Source organism: Aptenodytes patagonicus, chromosome 13 (genome assembly GCF_965638725.1).
Source record: "Aptenodytes patagonicus chromosome 13, bAptPat1.pri.cur, whole genome shotgun sequence".
Lineage (NCBI taxonomy): Eukaryota > Metazoa > Chordata > Aves > Sphenisciformes > Spheniscidae > Aptenodytes > Aptenodytes patagonicus.
In genome coordinates this window covers 9,521,647-9,538,244 of record NC_134961.1, presented here as the reverse complement: position 1 = coordinate 9,538,244, position 16,598 = coordinate 9,521,647, and the positions used below count along the sequence as shown (strand labels likewise).

The following is a 16,598-nucleotide window of genomic DNA, read 5'->3' as shown; positions in this document are numbered from 1 at the left end:
TGGATTTGCATGTAAAGAACTAGTCTGGGCTTGCAGGTGGGTCACTTTGCTTATCCCGACCCCTTTCACCATGTCCCATGCAAGGTGCAGTGGTGGCACACTGCTTCCTGCAGCCTGGGCTAGCAGGGAGCTGCTGCAGCCCCTTCCTGCCCTGGGGCTCAGCATTTCACTGTTGCCTCTCCTGCTGTCCCTGCAGTCATCTCCCACCTGGGGGAGCGCAGGTGTTGCCTCTTTTCCTTCCCTGGGGTGATTGCTGCTGCTGCCTCTGAACTGTTCAGTCTCCTGCCTGTGCAGTCTCCTGAAGGACTCCCAACTCGATGTGCACCTCCGTGGGCAAATCACTCGGCCCTCAGCTGGCATCATCTCGCAGCTTGGCCATGAAGGAGCAGCAGCTTACAGTGAGTCCACTTGCTTAGGGGAGGACACGGGATGGGGAGGAGCAGCTGGGTTGTACCCAGCCCCGACATCCTTCCTATCATGTTTGCCAGCTGTCTTCTGGTGTTCCTGACCTCTCTGGCCCAGCCAGAGGAAAAAACCCAGACTTGCTCTCTTTGTGCAAAGGTCTGTGTGATTTAAAGCCAAAGTTGGGTATAAGTATCCTGCAGAGGACAAAAATGTATAGTAGGGGAGGTGAGGCTGGGTAACCTGGCAGGTGGTAGTTAGTCGTCCTTGAACAGTGATTTTCAGTGTGCCTGTCTCTTTGGGATCTGTTAGAGTGACAGATTCATAATAAGCAGCTAAAAGCAGCTGGGATTATAGTCCTGTCTGAGTCAGCACCATTGCTCCAGGACCTCAGCATCTCTGTGTTGAACAGAGTAAGAGTGCTTTGAAAATGTAATCCTCTCCCAAGTTTCAACCTTCAGCCCTGTGGCTCTCTGTTAACTGAAGCATTGCTCTCACATTGTGCTGAAACACGACTGAGGCAGACACAGAAACCTCTGCTCAAAGTGGAATCACTTAAAATAAAGTCAATAATATCTAGAATACCTTGCATTCCTCTCTAATGCAAGAAAAAGCCTTAGTACTTGGTGTGACCCGTCTCCACATGCTGCTTATTTGGGTTTGTTTTCTTACCCTCTGTGGCTAGGGCTACCAAACACAGTGATTAACTGGACTATTCTGGAGGTTTAAGGCTGTCCAAGAGAGACTTGCGCTATCCCCTGCTCCTCCTTGCAGGACTTTGGATCATGGTGTGCAAGATAATATTTTCAAATGCTTCTAAGATGAGTTCAGCCCATGGGAATGAGATGCTCATTAACGGTGTCACTCAGACGTATATACGGAGATGATGAAGCTAAGTTAATTGTTGCATTCTTGTGAATATTAAAAGCTCTCCAAAGCCAAGGAGCTCACCTTATACTCGGAGATATTCACAGTGAAGAAATGTTCCCTTGCTGTTGCTGGAACTACTCAAAAATGTCTACTAGAGTGCTCGAGACTGGGAGCTATTCATGAAACACTCGTTAAATTGACAGGTAGTTTGGCTTGTTATTGTGGAAATAAATCTGGTTCCTATAGAAACTAGTTACTTGTGACTGGTGGGGCCGTAGAACAAGTCTGTTTCAATAATTGCACACCCTCCTGATGAGGCATCATTTATGTGCATTATGCAGTGTTTTACCAGCATCAGCTCTCCTGTCAGGAGCTGCTAAGGGGATGCTGCTGTAATTTTTGAAAGGGAAAATAGCTATGGAAAGGTGAAAATAGAATTTTTCAAATGTCTCTTATTAGCTGAGACCCCAAGGACAGCTTTTAGGTGGGATTTTGAATAGACCCTCCACGAGGCACACAAGTTTGGGATTGTGCAACTCACAGCACAGCTGCAAAGTGAGTCAGGGCCAGAGCAGGACCCCAGCTTCAGGGGGCCCGATTAACCCCCCAGCCAATCCATGACACCACATTTTCTCTATTGCTTCACCTATAGGTTAAACAGGCTGAAATATATGTGCTCTTGTATACTATTAATACTGACAAATACAGCCAGTGTGTTTTAAATCTTCGAGTCAAATTATCATCTGTGTTTCAAAATGGAGTGCCGTGTTTCTGACTGATTGAGTTGTGGCGCAAGGCACTGGCAGTTACTTGCTACTTTATAATTGCTCCAGTCCTGCGATGAATTCCAGCTTTTGAGGAACCCCGCGGGACCTGCACAGATCAGGGCCAACTTGCTCCGATCTGGTTGTACAGGCTCATAATGATTGCTACCTGGGATTAAACGAAATGGGTACTTAGTGAAATGCAATTCCCTTTCTTTGTCACGGATAACTTTAATCAGTGTTTTGGGAACACCAGGGGAATCTGTAAGCCTGCTCGGCTCTATGGCTGTTGGTACCATGGTCCCAGATCTCCAAAGGTTCCCGCTGGCAGCAGCAATGACACGGCTGACTTCATTCTGCCGCCTTCTCTGTCAATCAGTTGGAGTCTTGCTGTGTTAGAAACAGGGGAAGAGGGAGGAAGAATTTGTCAAGATAAAAGTGCAAATCATGGGAGAATTAACTGGTTTAAACTTTAGAAACTTCCTTAAACTCTCCAGGCCCTAAGCTTGAGGTTTTAAGATTGATCAGCAGAAGAGATGCAGCGAGAAGCTGTAGATAGTGCTGGTGCTTGCACAGAGCTGAGCCCTGTTGCAGGCAAGTCTGGGTGGCCTCAGCACACGTAAGCCACGTGTGTCTGCTGTGTGTGCAGGTGGCCCTTCGCATCCGTCCCATCAACGAAGCAGAAGTGGAGGAGGGAGCTGCCCTCGTTGCCCGCAGGGTGGGTGAGCAGGTGAGCTGGGGGGGAATTGCGCGTGGGCTGCAGGAGAGCCCCCATGATGGGGAGCGGGGAGTCTGCTGGGTACCACGCGGACCGCCACGAGACTCCGGCTCTTCTGGTTCACATGCACACACTTGCTTTCAAATCCCTTGCTGTGACACAGCAGGGACACAGCTTCCCGTGCAAATGGCACTTCTTTTCTCCAGTTCTGCATCTTTCACCTCTTGCTCCTCTCTTTAAGAGGCAGGGATTGCAAAAGGTTCCCACTCACCTTTTCTACATTGCTACATCTATTTACATATTTTTATTGTGTCCTTGTTATTTACCTTCTTTTCATATGTAAATCCCATTATTTTCTATCGTGCTTCAGCTGGTCTTTCTCTGAACCCTTTCTGAATGCACGCTGATTCTGTAATATATCTTGTCTCTTGTCTCCACGCAATAGTCAAACGATAGCAGCCCTCAGAAGCAAAGAGAGCATGAATCTCTTTCCTCTTTATGGATTATCTTAGAAATGCAATTTTTGTTTAGCATCTTACTGGTGAAACATCTTTTTTTTTCTTTTCTTTTTTTAAAGCAGCCATTAACCTCACAAGGATATGAGCTTCATTTTTATACAACTTATTCAGACTTGCATCATCTGCCCTGAGATCTATTTTCCCTAATAGAAATCTGGGAAGGAAATGTGCATTGCATTAGTCTGAGTAACTGCTATCTGTGAGAATGAGTTTCTCTTAATGATGCAAATAACTGTAATTACGAAAGCAAATTAATTGACTGGGCAGTTGAAGTACTTAGATTTCTTGGTGTATTTTGATTTACATAATGTTCCCTGCTATTTTTACTCCCGGCCTAACTCATTTAGAGCTGCTTCTGTCTGCTTATTAATCCTAACTCAAAATTGACTCTGTTAGTGTCTTGTTATGTTTTAATGCTTCCGTGCAATAGCAGAAGAAGGACTCTGCAAGCAAAATTTGGATGTTACAAGGACTCAGTAAAAGGGGCCTGAAGGTGTTACAGACAGAATTTCTAAAGGAAACATGCTGACCTCATTCTCCAAGCTCTGCTCTTGGCTGTCACACTTGCATGTGCACATGATTACGTGTCAGCCCATCTTTGCAGGCAAATGCCGCCGCTGAGGATAAACCAGGAGTTGCCTTTGGAGTTTGTTCTTGTGTTGCTTCAGGTTTTAAGGCCTGAGCTGGACCAGTGAAAACGAAAGAATTAAAAAAAAAAGTCATTCTGGTAATTGAAAACTTATGGATCAAAACTAGAGATACTTGTTAGAGACTTGGAATTTAGCAGGAAATGCAAAAGAAGAAGAAAAACCAAAGTCTTGACATTTTCTGAATGCCCACGGGCACTTGTCCTAGATGCTTGTCTCTCTCCCATGCCTGGCACGCCAATGCAGTTATTCCGTAGGTCAAGTGGTGGTTGATCTATGCTCTAATTGCTTATCTAATGATCTGTTTACCTGAGAGAGAGTGAAAGCCGCTCTGGAGTAGGAGGCACAGGGTTCTCTGTCCCTTCCCTTGAAGCTTGAGCATCTCCCTATGAGCCGTTTCAGTGGAGGAGAAAGAATACAATTCTCCACAATAATTATATACTGTGATAATTATGTACTAAAATAGATCCTAAGGGACTGAAAAAAACCAGAACCAGTTCTGTAACCTGCTGCAACTCCTCTCCCACCTTTGTTTTTTCCTTAATAAAAGCCAGAAATGGAATGAAACTTCTGTCCTTGAGCAATGCGGATATTTCTATCAGTCCTTCGTCAGGAAAGGCTTTGGAAGATGACTTTGGGCACTTTTGCTCCCGAGGAACTTAACTATTTTCTTTCACAGCTACTCTGTCTGAATCTTGGCTGAAAATTGAGGTAAGAGATCCTGTCCCCCTCCTGCTTGCATGGGAGTTGGTCGGGTGTCAAGTCCCTGCAACCACCGCTATTACCCAATGTCAGCGACGGTTTCACTGCACAATGGACCTTCAAAGCATTTTGCAGCAGCTGCTCGTTCTCCAAATTACAGAAGTTGCGACATCGGTTACGAAACAAAGCCTGTTGGCCTCCGCATTGTGCATATAAGTGTGTTTTCCACACAAAGCTGTAGCGCAATGTTCCTTTGGCCAAGAGTTGCGATGGTGATAGTGCGGTAAGAAATCCCAACAGGCTGTTAACCAAACCCAGACATAATGGTTTTTCTTCTGACTTTATTTTATAACAGAGGGTGGTCCTGATGGATCCAAGTGAAGATCCGGATGACATCTTGCGAGCTAACAGATCCCGAGAAAAAACATTTGTATTTGACATGGGTTTTGATCACAGAGCAACCCAGGTAATATCCTTCCCTTTTTTTTAACCAAAAGGCTTAACGTTAGAACTGTTTTCCCTGCTTAGATGAATGGTTTTGGCAGGTGAGTAGAACGGCACATCCCAGAGGCCACATGTCACCTAGAAAAAAGGTGATGGTGCTGAAGGTGAGAGGACTCTGAGGGTTTTCCTTTTGTCAGAGAAGTGGGGAGATGTGAAGTATTCAGCCTGCCTCTCCCTCCCGCATCGGGACTCCCCAGATGCAATACACCTGAGCAGAGATGAAAAGCTTTGTTTCCCAAGGTCTCCGGTGAATGAGATCATTGTCACATTACTTGGCTCTCTTGCTCACACACTTCTTCCCTGTGCCTCTTTTGTTTTACAGGCTCATGAAGTGAGCTCTGGTGCCCTTACTGAGCCGTGTTTTGGAGACAGATGTAAGGTGCAGTACGAGGATTTCATCAGCACCTGCATTTTGTGATCACCATGATGTGACTGCAGCCTTGCTTCTCACAAGCAATTCAGTCACCTGTGTTCTCTTTCACATGAAACTTCAGTGTAGTGCCCTTATACTGCCTAAGACATTTTTGGAGGCCCAGTGGCACCTCTCAATAAAGGATAAGGTTAGGGAGAGAATTTACTCTCTTCTTCAGCAGACACAAAGAAAAAACAAAGCATTCCATGTTCAGAGTTCAAGAAAATAATCAAATTTAAGGACATTTATTTTAGTAAGCTCCTGCATCTTGCCTGCCTTTAGAAAATTCAATAAACCTCTGTGGTTTTTTGCTCATTTTGATGATGTGTCAAAATTCAAATGGTTCAAAAATTGTTCCAACGCCCAGGAAATTTGTAAAACATAGTGAGAAAATCATGGGGAATGCAATTAAGTATAGATTGTCTGGACAGCTGTTATGCCTGACCATAAGTTTATGCTTTTTTGGCTGAATTAGGAGGAAGTATATGTGTCCACGACCAAAAGCCTGATAGGAGGAGTCATTTCTGGCTACAATGCAACCATTTTTGCATACGGTCCAACAGGTAAAGTAGTCCCTGTAGCTGTACTGCTCCAGATGAATAAAATGTATCTGTACGAACCAGAAATGAACTATAATGCCAATTAATTGCTTACTGTGAGGACAAGACTGAAGCATTAAAATACCATTTTCATCGGGAAGTGTGGATCTTCCTTTAATGCTAAAGTAACAGCAAAGCTGCCCTGTTTGAGAAGTCACTTAATTGGGGTGGAATTCAGTGGAGACAAATCTTCCCGTTAAGAGGAGAAGGAGATGAAGGCATCTGTGCAATGCTGGAGACTGATCTCAGGAGAATAGATGCAGCTGTAGAAAGCAGCTATAGACTACAGACTGTATGAAAATACACTTTACCCTAGCTCTGAACACATAGGTGGGCAGTTAACCTACCTATCTGCCCATCTGCAAGTCTTCTTCCTACCCATTTTGAATGGCACATGCCATGTCTTTCCTGCAGCAGTGTCGTTGTGGGGTGAGAAAATGGAGTAACTGGAGGAAGTTAGAGGATGAAGGACAGAAATCAGTAGGAAACCAGGCTTTATTTGTTGTGGAAACTTGCTCATGTGGAAGTTGGTCTTTGCTGCTCTTCTTTGTATCTTTAACGGGAGCAGGAAAAACCTACACTATGCTAGGGACGGACTGTGAACCGGGGATTTACATTCGCACTCTTGATGCCCTCTTTAAGGCCCTTGAAGCTACCGCTGAGGAGATGGATTACAGAGTCTCCATGTCCTACCTGGAGGTGAAGTGTCTCAGGAGATGGAGATGGCCTGTTGCCCTGGATCCAGGCCCTGTGGGAATTCAGCAAGTCCCTGGGAGCAGGCGTAATGGGAAGTGGGGTGTCCAAGTCTGTCCATCGTGTGGCACTCCCCTTGGGTTGTGCAGTTCAGATCTTCCCTTCTTCCCTTCCCCCCAAAGAAATACAGGATCAACTCAACCCTCTTTGAAGATCTAAGGACCCAATACTAGTCTCACACCAACCCCTCATTTCTTACCCTCAGATCTATAACAAAGTGATCCGTGACCTCCTGAACCCATCCTCAGGGCTCTTAGACCTGAGAGAGGACCCCAGAGGCAGCATCCAGATAGCAGGAATTACGGAAGTCTCCACTACAAATGCTCAGGAGGTACCTTGAGCTATGGTCCACGGTGAGGGGAAAGGGAGGGGGTTTGTGCTTTCATGCATCAGTGCTTTAAAATTTCTTGACACTTTCCTATTGCCTGTGCCTTACTCAGTAGCAAGGAGCTTTTGTAACACGACCTTGGTGGAACTGGATTAATGTGATGAATTGTATGGAAAGGGCTGATGATGGAGCCACGTGAGTGGTAGCAACCAGGCTAAAATCCCCAGCTAACCTCCTGCTAGCTCTGCTTCCCCAGGGTGCATGCTGCTTTCCTGGAAGGACAAGAGTGCTTTGATTTGTGTACACATGTCGTCAAACCATTTGGAGAGGGAAAAGAAATACCGAAACCCCCTTGAGCTACACTGATGTGTACTTCTACATGTGCCTTGGACATGAAATAAACAGGCCTCCCAGGAAAACAGCCCCAAAACCAACAAACCTGCACTTCCAAGGTCACAAACCTGCACTTCAAAGGTCACAAGCCAAAGGGGAAGATCTGGGGAAAATCAACAGCAAAACCCCTGTTAGCATGAGCGGGACCAGAGTTTGCCTGTGCCCTGGGTGAGGGGTCCAGTCTGCGGGGAACACCATGCTATGGCTCAGGTAGAGCTGTACATCTCTGCGTGCTTTTCTGCATCGTTTAGATCATGCAGCTGTTAATGAAAGGAAACAAGCAACACACCCAGGAGCCCACTGCTGCCAACAGGACATCCTCCCGCTCACATGCAGTGCTGCAGGTGACAGTGACGCAGAAAAGCCGAAGGAAGGCGATCGGCAAGGAAGTGTGAATTGGAAAGCTTTTCATGGTCGACTTGGCAGGGTTGGAGAGAGCAGCCCAGGTACGGCTGGAGCTCGGCAGCTTTTGGTGAGACCAGGCTGGATTCCCTGGCCTGCTGTGCAGGGTCTGCATGCCTGTCCTCATCCCTGGGGAAACCAGCGCTGTGTGTTCCTCTGTTGCTTTAGAGCAGGAGTTTGTACCTGAGACAACCTGAAAGTAGAGACAAAGTTTGAGGATATTGGTAATATCTTTTATTAGACCAACTAGTATAACTGGAAAAATGTAAACCAACTTTTGGGTGCAGCCTTTTCTCAGGTCTGAAAAGCAGCAGCAAATTTCACATCTAAAGAGAAGCTGAGGTCTGTTAGGCAGGGATCGGCTGGGCTGTCAGAGAAAGCTGGTACCAGTGGAATAGAGGGATGCTGGTGGGTGGAAAATAAGGCAGCTGGCTCCTATGGGAGGGAGGAAATGCTGGAACTCAGGGAGGTGATCTGAGGGAGAGAAATTTTACATACCCAGTATTTCTGCTGAGACCAGGAATTCTGGAGTGATGTAGTTATGCAACTTAACTTCTGAAATAATCTTTAGAAGATGGTTCTTAACAGATAGCTATTAATTAAGAGAGGGCTCATCTTTTCCAAGAAATGTATTCCTACCAGCACCTCAGTGCCTCAGAGTGGGGTTTAACCCTGCACTTTCAGGTTGATTTTGCAGGAGGCATTGCTTTGACATCCAAACCTTGACCCTGATGATGCCACACGTCTTCCCCAGACACAGACCCACCTGCATGTGCTTTGTCTGTCTGTCCCCCCTCCCTCCCTCCTCTCCCAACATACTCAGAACCAGGGCAAGAGGATGAAGGAGCCCACATCAACTGCTGGCTTTGGGCAACTGCATCAATGCCTTGAGTGAGAAGGGGGGGAGCCGGGCCCAGTTTGTCAATTTTTGAGACAGCAAACTCACACGCCTGCTGAAGGTACTGTACACTTGTCCTGGTTTCGGCAGGGATAGAGTTAATTTCCTTCCTAGTAGCTGGTACAGTGCTGTGTTTTGGATTTAGGGTGAGAACAAAGTTGATAACGCACCGATGTTTTAGTTGTTGCTGAGCAGTGCTTACACTAGCCAAGGACTTTTTAGTTTTCCATGCTCTACCGACTGAGAAGGCTGGGGGTGCACGAGAAGCTGGGAGGGGGCACAGCCAGGACAACTGGCCAAAGGGACATTCCATACCATGGGACGTCATGCTCAGTACAGAAACTGGGGGAAAGCTGGCCGGGGGGGCCGCTGCTCGGGGACTGGCTGGGCATTGGTCGGCGGGTGGTGAACAATTGTACTGTGCATCACTTGCTTTGTGTATTATTATTATTATCATATTATTATTATTATTTTATTTCAATTATTAAACTGTTTTTATCTCAACCCATGAGTCTTTCTCACTTGTGCTCTTCCAATTCTCTCCCCCATCCCATGGGGTGGGGGGAGTGAGCCAGTGGCTGCGTGGTGCTTAGTTGCCGACTGAGGTTAAACCACGACAACACTGCGGGTCAGCAAGGAGCTTGGTGTGTCTGTTGCTGGTATCACCGCTCAAATCAGACAGGGCTTGAGAGCTGATCCTTGAATATCTACGTGCATTGTCTTTATCCAGCTTGCAACGCTCCTCCAGGATCTTGCATGAGCTTTGCAATGCAATCAGGGCTTGACTCGGACAGTGCCGTCTCTATAATAAACATGTTGTCTTATCTGCGCTGTTAAGGAAAGACCTCCTACAGGGTTAAGGAAATCCTACAGATTTGAGTTGTATGTCTCTAAGCTCGCAGATAAGTGATTTTTTTTTTTTCTTTTTTAATGAACTTACTGCTTGTGAATGTTTCATCCCTTCTATAAGATTTGGCTGAAATTGGCCAATAAATTTGGACGTTGTTGGGGCAGGAGGAAGAGAGACTGAGAGTGATTATGTGCTGTCATAAGTCGTCTCTCCCTTAGGAAATCAGGAAGGTTGCAGACAGGCTCTTTGCTACGCTGGTTATTTTATGGATCCTTTACAAATTCATTTATGAACCTCGCCTCAAGCCTTGGTGCTGAGCTACCGCTGTCGCTGCCTGACAGACGTGTTTTCTAGAGGATGGTGGGGAGGAGAAGGGATGGAGAAAAAGGCAGGCTTCTGTTGTGAGCAGCATTGAGAAGCTGCCAGTGTATTTGTGGAAATTGCAATTTTCTTGCAAAAATTCTTCTTCTGTAGAAAGTTAATTACTTATTGATTTTGCTGTTGATGGAGAGAGGGCCTAATGAATGGTCTTCTACCAGCACTTCCTTCACTCCTAATTGGGATTCTCCACCAGAATCTCAATGAACCGCAGGGGTACCCAGCCATGGTGGTTACCACCGAGCAGCAAGCCCCTGTCATGTCCATACTAACCACATCAACGTTGCATTCCTCTAGGACTCATTACGGGGCAACAGCAGAACTATTATGATTGCACATATCAGCCCAGTCAGTACCTCCTTTGAAGAATCTCGAATGACCTTGATCTATGCCTATCGAGCACCACACAAGACACAGGTAAATGAGCAAACAACTCACAAGGAGGTGGGGGTTAGAGATTAAAAACTTGCAAAGTGGAAATAGAAGATGTAGTGGATGAAGGGAGAACAAACTCCTGGAGGGCGCAGTGCAGGATGGTGTAGAGCCTCAGTGTGAGGGGTAGAAGAAAAGCAGATGAAGGGAACAGTGGAAAGCAAATCGTGTGGCTCGTGGATGAGAAGAGGAATATGAGGGTCAAAACAAGGGAGCAGAATAATAGAAAGGCAGAGGATGGTGTGCCTGGTATGGACCTGGGTGCAGAACATAAGCAATGATGGTCGGAAGATGACTGTTGGGAGGACAATGTATGGGGAATGTCCCAGTGCAGATGCTGGGCCTGGAAGAGGAACTGAGGGGTTGCAGAAAGAAGGAATAAAATGGAGAGGCTTGTGGGGTGAAGGAAGATGAACAATAATCTACAACAGGGTTTTCACTCTTTGTGGATCTCTGCGTTTTCCCTGTGGACACAGGCTCCCTGGCTTTTCTCTGTTACCTTTTGGGAATTTCCCAGAATTAGGGAAAACCACTAATTTACAGCTTCCCCACTCATGAGGGAAAATTCTTCCCCATCACAGGATTCAGTGCCCCTCCAACTGAAAGCATAGCTTTGTTTGCAGCCATTGTACCAATAATGGACTGTGGGACAAATGCTCACGTATTCTGGCTCACCAGGTAAAATGTAACCTGCGGAACGTCTCCTGCCACATCAACCAATACACCAGCATCATCGCGGACCTCCACAGGGAGATCGAGCATCTGAAGGCGAGGGTCAAAAACCAGGAGAAGGAGAAAAGTGCAGTCAGCTCCAACCTCGGGGATCTGCAAGGTAGAGCCAGGAGCAAGAACTGTTCTGGGGTAACTGGAGGGAAGAGAACGGGGAGAGGAGCTGTGTGGACAGGTCGTGGTAGTGCTTGGTGGGCCTCCATGCAGAGGTAGCTGGGGGAAGCCGGTTCAGCAATGCTTGTAGAGAAGCAGCGGAGAACACAGTCTGATGGGCAGTGGAGGCAGGCAGGGGAGTTGACGTTGTTTCCTCTGTGTGAGCCTGTCTGATGTACTGTGTGACTCTGGACAACACATTCAACCTTCTCAGCATCTTCCCCAACATTAAAATGTGTTAAATTTTACAAACCTGCCCTTGAAAAGAGCTTTGACATCAAGTGGTGGCATTTGCTGTGGGAAGTCCTGACTCTCACAGAGAGGTGACCGAGTTTGTAGCCTGCGTCACTGTGGGCTCCGAGGCTGTGTCAGGACACGGAGCTCTGTTGTATGGTTCGTTGCGCTTAATTAAAAAAAAAAAAAAATAGGGAGGGGGGCAGGGCGAAACTTTTAAAACACTGATTGTTCTGCCCTGCGGATTGTTCCTTTTATCAGTGAATTTGGCAAGGAACGAAATAAAAAACATCAAGTTCTCTGACAGACAAGGCACAAGGTATAATAGGCCTCTGCTACCAATACCCAAGGTCATTCCTAGGTAACAAGCACAGAAAACGGATACCTTTTTCTTTTTGGCGGGTGGAAAGGTGGAAGAAATGTCCCTGCAATGCAGTAGCCTCTTAATACTCACAAAAGCAGTAGCAATGAGACCTATTTATTGCTAATAATACAATCATAAAGGTATATCTGATTTTTTAAGCACAGGATTAACTTCAAGAGACTGCAGAATGAAGCAGAGTCCTATAAATGAACGCCTTGTAATATGTGGACTGAGTGGCTTTGTCCCAGAGTAGTTTTGTGGAGACTTGGCAGAAGTTTACCTGGCCTAATGTCAGATCAGAAATGTCGTCTTCTGCAGCAGAGGGGCACCAAGGGTCTGAGGTACACAGTGGCCAAGTAATGAACACCTTGCAGGCGCAGCTGATGGGGGCTTTCAGCGAGCAAATGGAGGTGCGTCGCAGCCTGATAGAGCTGGAAAACACCAACATTGAGCTGCATGTTGATACCTGCAGGTACATCCTGACAATCACAGAGCGAGTACCTTCTTAGCTTTCAGCACGATTTATACGTGGACCTCCAAAATCATCATGAGAAATGTCAATATCCCATGGTCCCCCCAACAAAAATGACACAAGGATGAGATCAAGTGTAGGTTTCAGATTTATCTATGGGATGAGGAAAAACTTGGGAGGGTGGTAGTCTGCAAAAGGTACCCAGGAATTTAAGGTAGATTAAGTCCATGCGACTCTGAGCCTTAGATTAAGGTGCTATATTTGCAATGGGTGATTTCTGCTATTGAGAAACACATCCCTAATCCTTCCTGGTGCTTCTAAGGAGGCGGCAGCCTGCACATGGTGCTGCACTGCAGTGCAATTGCCTGATGTAGCTCCGTAAGGCAACCAGCTACCTCTAGCATCAAGTTTAAGCTCAGGACTAAAAGTATAAATGGTAGATACCTCACCTCTGTTTGGACCTTATTCTGGACTTGTGTTTTAATGGAAAAACTGGATGGCAGCACAGACTGGGATTGTTGGTCCTTCCATGGTCCAACTGTGTTTGTGAAGCGGTTTCCGTGCAGATGCACTGCATCTGGGCATGATTGCATGTCAGAGATAGCAGCATCATCCCTTTCTTCTGGATAAACTATAACAGGTGTCAGTTCCCTCTCATTATCGCTGGTCACCCACCTAATGCCTCTGTAAGTTTTATAGTCCCTTAGGATTTGGGTCATTTGTAGTTAAAACAGTCTTCAGGACATTAAAGATATTCAACAAGTACCTGCGAATAGGCAACAATTTGTGATGAGGTGGGGAAAAGCGCTGTTCTCCTTGCCATGGAAAGATCACGTAGGAGGCCTGTCTTATAGACTTCCAAATGGGAGGAAGCTAACTGCACTCTTCTGCATGGTTTGTCCGGCTCCAGAGCAGCCTGGACTAATTAGTTCTGCTGCTGCCATGCAAGAAGAAGTCGGACAGACACAATGACGGGCTATGCATGCATCGTTAGTTATGTCACCATGTCCCAGAAGTTCCTTTCTTTTTTTGCTGGCAGCTGGGAACGAGGGAAGGCTCAGGGTGCATGCAAGTATGACAAGCCAGCAGAGGAGGAAAAAGATGAAAACACAGAGGAGGAAGACAAGGAAGTGGATATCATAGATTCACCTGAACCTCATGAAGTTACAGTAGCAAGAGATCAACCTGCTGCTGGCAGAACAGCGTAAGACGGCAGCCCTGAAGGTGAGGAGGTGAAGGTGCCCTTACAGTCGCAAGTCTGACCTCTGCCCAGCAGGTACTTGGGGGCAGGATGGCAGCAGCATAACTCAGAGAGGTTCTTGTGGGTTTGGGCTAGCACCGCAAAAGCAGTGCGGCACCTGTATTGCAGCTGGACTTCTAAATACTTTTGGCTGCTGAAGGAAGGAGCATGGGAACATTGATGTTTGCATCCTGCCTCTGTCCCTGTCTTTTTTAGGATGAGGGAAAAGCACCCACTGGGCTTGCGTACCCGTAAGTGAGGTAATTCTTCCCATTTCCCCTTTCAGGGACATTTTGAGGGTTTGTCACTCACTGGTTGTTGAATGTTTTGGTAATCACTTTTGGTGATTATTTTTTTGGTAGCTAACGTTAACATTTGTGAGTTCCTCTAGGCAAGGACTGTGTGTATGGATATATCTGCTATGACTGAAACATGGTGGCTGCTAGTAGAATAAGCAAAACACTTTTTGTAGATGTTACTTTAATCTCAGCGTGAAGGACGCAGCAAAGAATTGCTCAGATGCCTTTGTCATCCCAAAAAGCTGAGCTGCCTTGACAAACCCCTATCTATCTTTTTCAGACAGAGCTGGAGCAGCACTTAGCAAATGCCAAAGAAAAAGCTTCCCAGATGGAGGAGTTTTTCCCCGGACAAATCACCAGTGAGGATCAGCAGGAGGTGCTAAGGCTCCCCTGCATAGCCCATGAGCTTGAGCTTGAGCTTGGCAACACAGAGCTGCAGGCAAATACACTGTACAAGGAGAATCTATTGTGCCAGAAGGATTTTGTGATCCAGCAACATGCTACTCTGCGAAGAAATTATTCAGCGGCAGCAGATGCTGATAAAAGGTAAAGCAGTACCTTTGCTGCTGCTCTGTCATTATCTCCAAACTTTGTTTTCTGATGGCAAACTGCAGAACAATCCACCCAGAAAACCTTGTCTTGGATGTCATGACTCCACAGTTCTCAGCTGTTTCTCTAGGAGTGATCTTTAACTCTTCCTCCCCATCTCTGCTCCAGCCCAGAACATTCCTATCCCAGAGACACTGGAGAGGTTACACCACCTGCACCTCTCTGAGTTGGAGGAGGGGATGCTGAACTGCCTGCCTCTGCTACATTCAGTGATGTCCAGCAGGCTCAGGGTAAGGCAGAGCAGACCCTTGTGCCGGAGAATCCACGCTGTCCCATGATCTTGTGTCATGGCCATAGATTCACACACACCCAAAGCCTGGCTGGGTCCTGGTGCCAGTCAGGAGCGGTACAGAGCTTTGTTTTATGAACATGTTGTCTCTGGAGCTCTGCTCTCCTTCCCTCCTTCCCTTTGACTCGGAGAATTAATAAGGCTTTTGGCGACAGAAAAGGACCCAGGCAGTGCTGTGCATGAGCCAGCATGTTCATCTTCCCAGTTGCTGTTGCGTCAGGTTTGAGAGAGATAACTGACTTGGTGGCAAACAGAAAAGCAAAGGTTAGATGGCCAAACATGCAACTCTCCAAGTGACTGCTGAAGGAGACTATCTTATCTGGAGGCCTCTGCTCACTCATGGCACAGTTGTTATTGAGGTCCTCAGGTCTTTCCTGCCAGATAGGAAAGATGCTGCTGGCCCCTTTGTCTTTGGAAAACTTGTGTGTGTTTTGAGACAGTAAGGGGTTGCCAGGAAATTGCCAGTCTTCAGCAGGGAGTCCAAGCAGCAGGGTCTCCTGTTTATTTTGATTGCCTAGAATGAACAGGGCAAGGAGTTGGGTTTCACCTTGAATAATAAACTTAATGCTAGTCATGTTGTTATATAAGAGATTAAACTACTTTGGGTGCCCTGCCACAGGAGGGGAGCAAATAGCAGGTGGCTGGAACTATGGAAAAGCACATGAGGTGTCAAGAGTGTCTTTGTGACCGCAGGCTGGGAGCCAGGGCTAGAGGAGGGGCTTTACAGTGAGAAAAATCTGCTGAGGATCTCATTCTTCGCTCTTCCTGCAGCCCCACAACAGCCCTTCTCTGGATGTCAGTCAGCATCTGGATCCTAATAAAGAAGAGATCAGAAAGGGTCTACCTGCGAACATGAAGGATATTCCCTGGGGGGTGAAGTTTGACATTCCCTCCATCGCCCTTGAGTCAGACAGGTAATGTGAATCTTTCTCATTATTAGACTTATTCTCTAGGGCATGGGGACCTGGCAGCTCCCAGCTAAGTCCCCAAAGCTGGGAGATATCAAACTGGAAGAACCTCTAGAAACTGGAATCTGTTAGAAAAGAGTTTCCTGGTATACTGCTCTTGCAAAGTAGCTCTGTGTTTTAGCAGGAACCTTCTCTGCAGAGCGAGCTATGGGAAATGTTTGGATTTGCTTCGGTTGACTGGCAAGCATTTAAACCAAATAAAGTAGCAAAGTTTGTGAGGATCGGGACAAAAATCTCTCTCCTTCATGAATCCTGAAGTCCTTCCTTGTTGTGTTCTTTATTACATTTACCAGGCTTCTGGCTTTCCCCACAGCTTGAGTTCTCATCTAGACATGTTTTCTCTCTCCCTGTTGATAAAAGGCCTGTGCTTTCATCTGTTAACCTCTTGACATATTCTTTTCACAGTGGCAGTTGCAGATCATCTAAAACAACACCGTGTAGGAAGGAGGGGTCTCTGGATACCCATCTCAGCCCAACTTTCTCTGGTTTGTCAAAAAGCCCAGTTCAGCAGGTCAGTATGGCAGGAACTGATTTCAAGGTGCATTTGCTGTGGATAGCACCTTCCTCTTGCGATGACAGACATGCACAGCAGCTAAATCTATTGTATGTGAGGAAGGTAAACCTTGGCAGGCAATAGAATCACTCCTAGAGCACTGGCCTGGGGTTTACTT

General features: G+C 46.5%; 1 protein-coding gene across 1 annotated transcript; it reads left to right on the top strand.

The window, feature by feature from the left end:
* Window positions 1-317: 317 nt before the first annotated feature.
* LOC143166691 (kinesin-like protein KIF19) lies at window positions 318-14,611 on the top strand. Its single transcript, XM_076351283.1, is given in 14 exon segments — window positions 318-398; window positions 2,686-2,766; window positions 4,977-5,087; window positions 6,013-6,100; window positions 6,589-6,591; window positions 6,702-6,835; window positions 7,095-7,220; window positions 7,862-8,056; window positions 8,528-8,550; window positions 8,842-8,971; window positions 10,436-10,555; window positions 11,249-11,402; window positions 12,369-12,547; window positions 14,342-14,611. Coding segments are annotated over 14 exon segments (1,695 nt in total).
* Window positions 14,612-16,598: the final 1,987 nt, after the last annotated feature.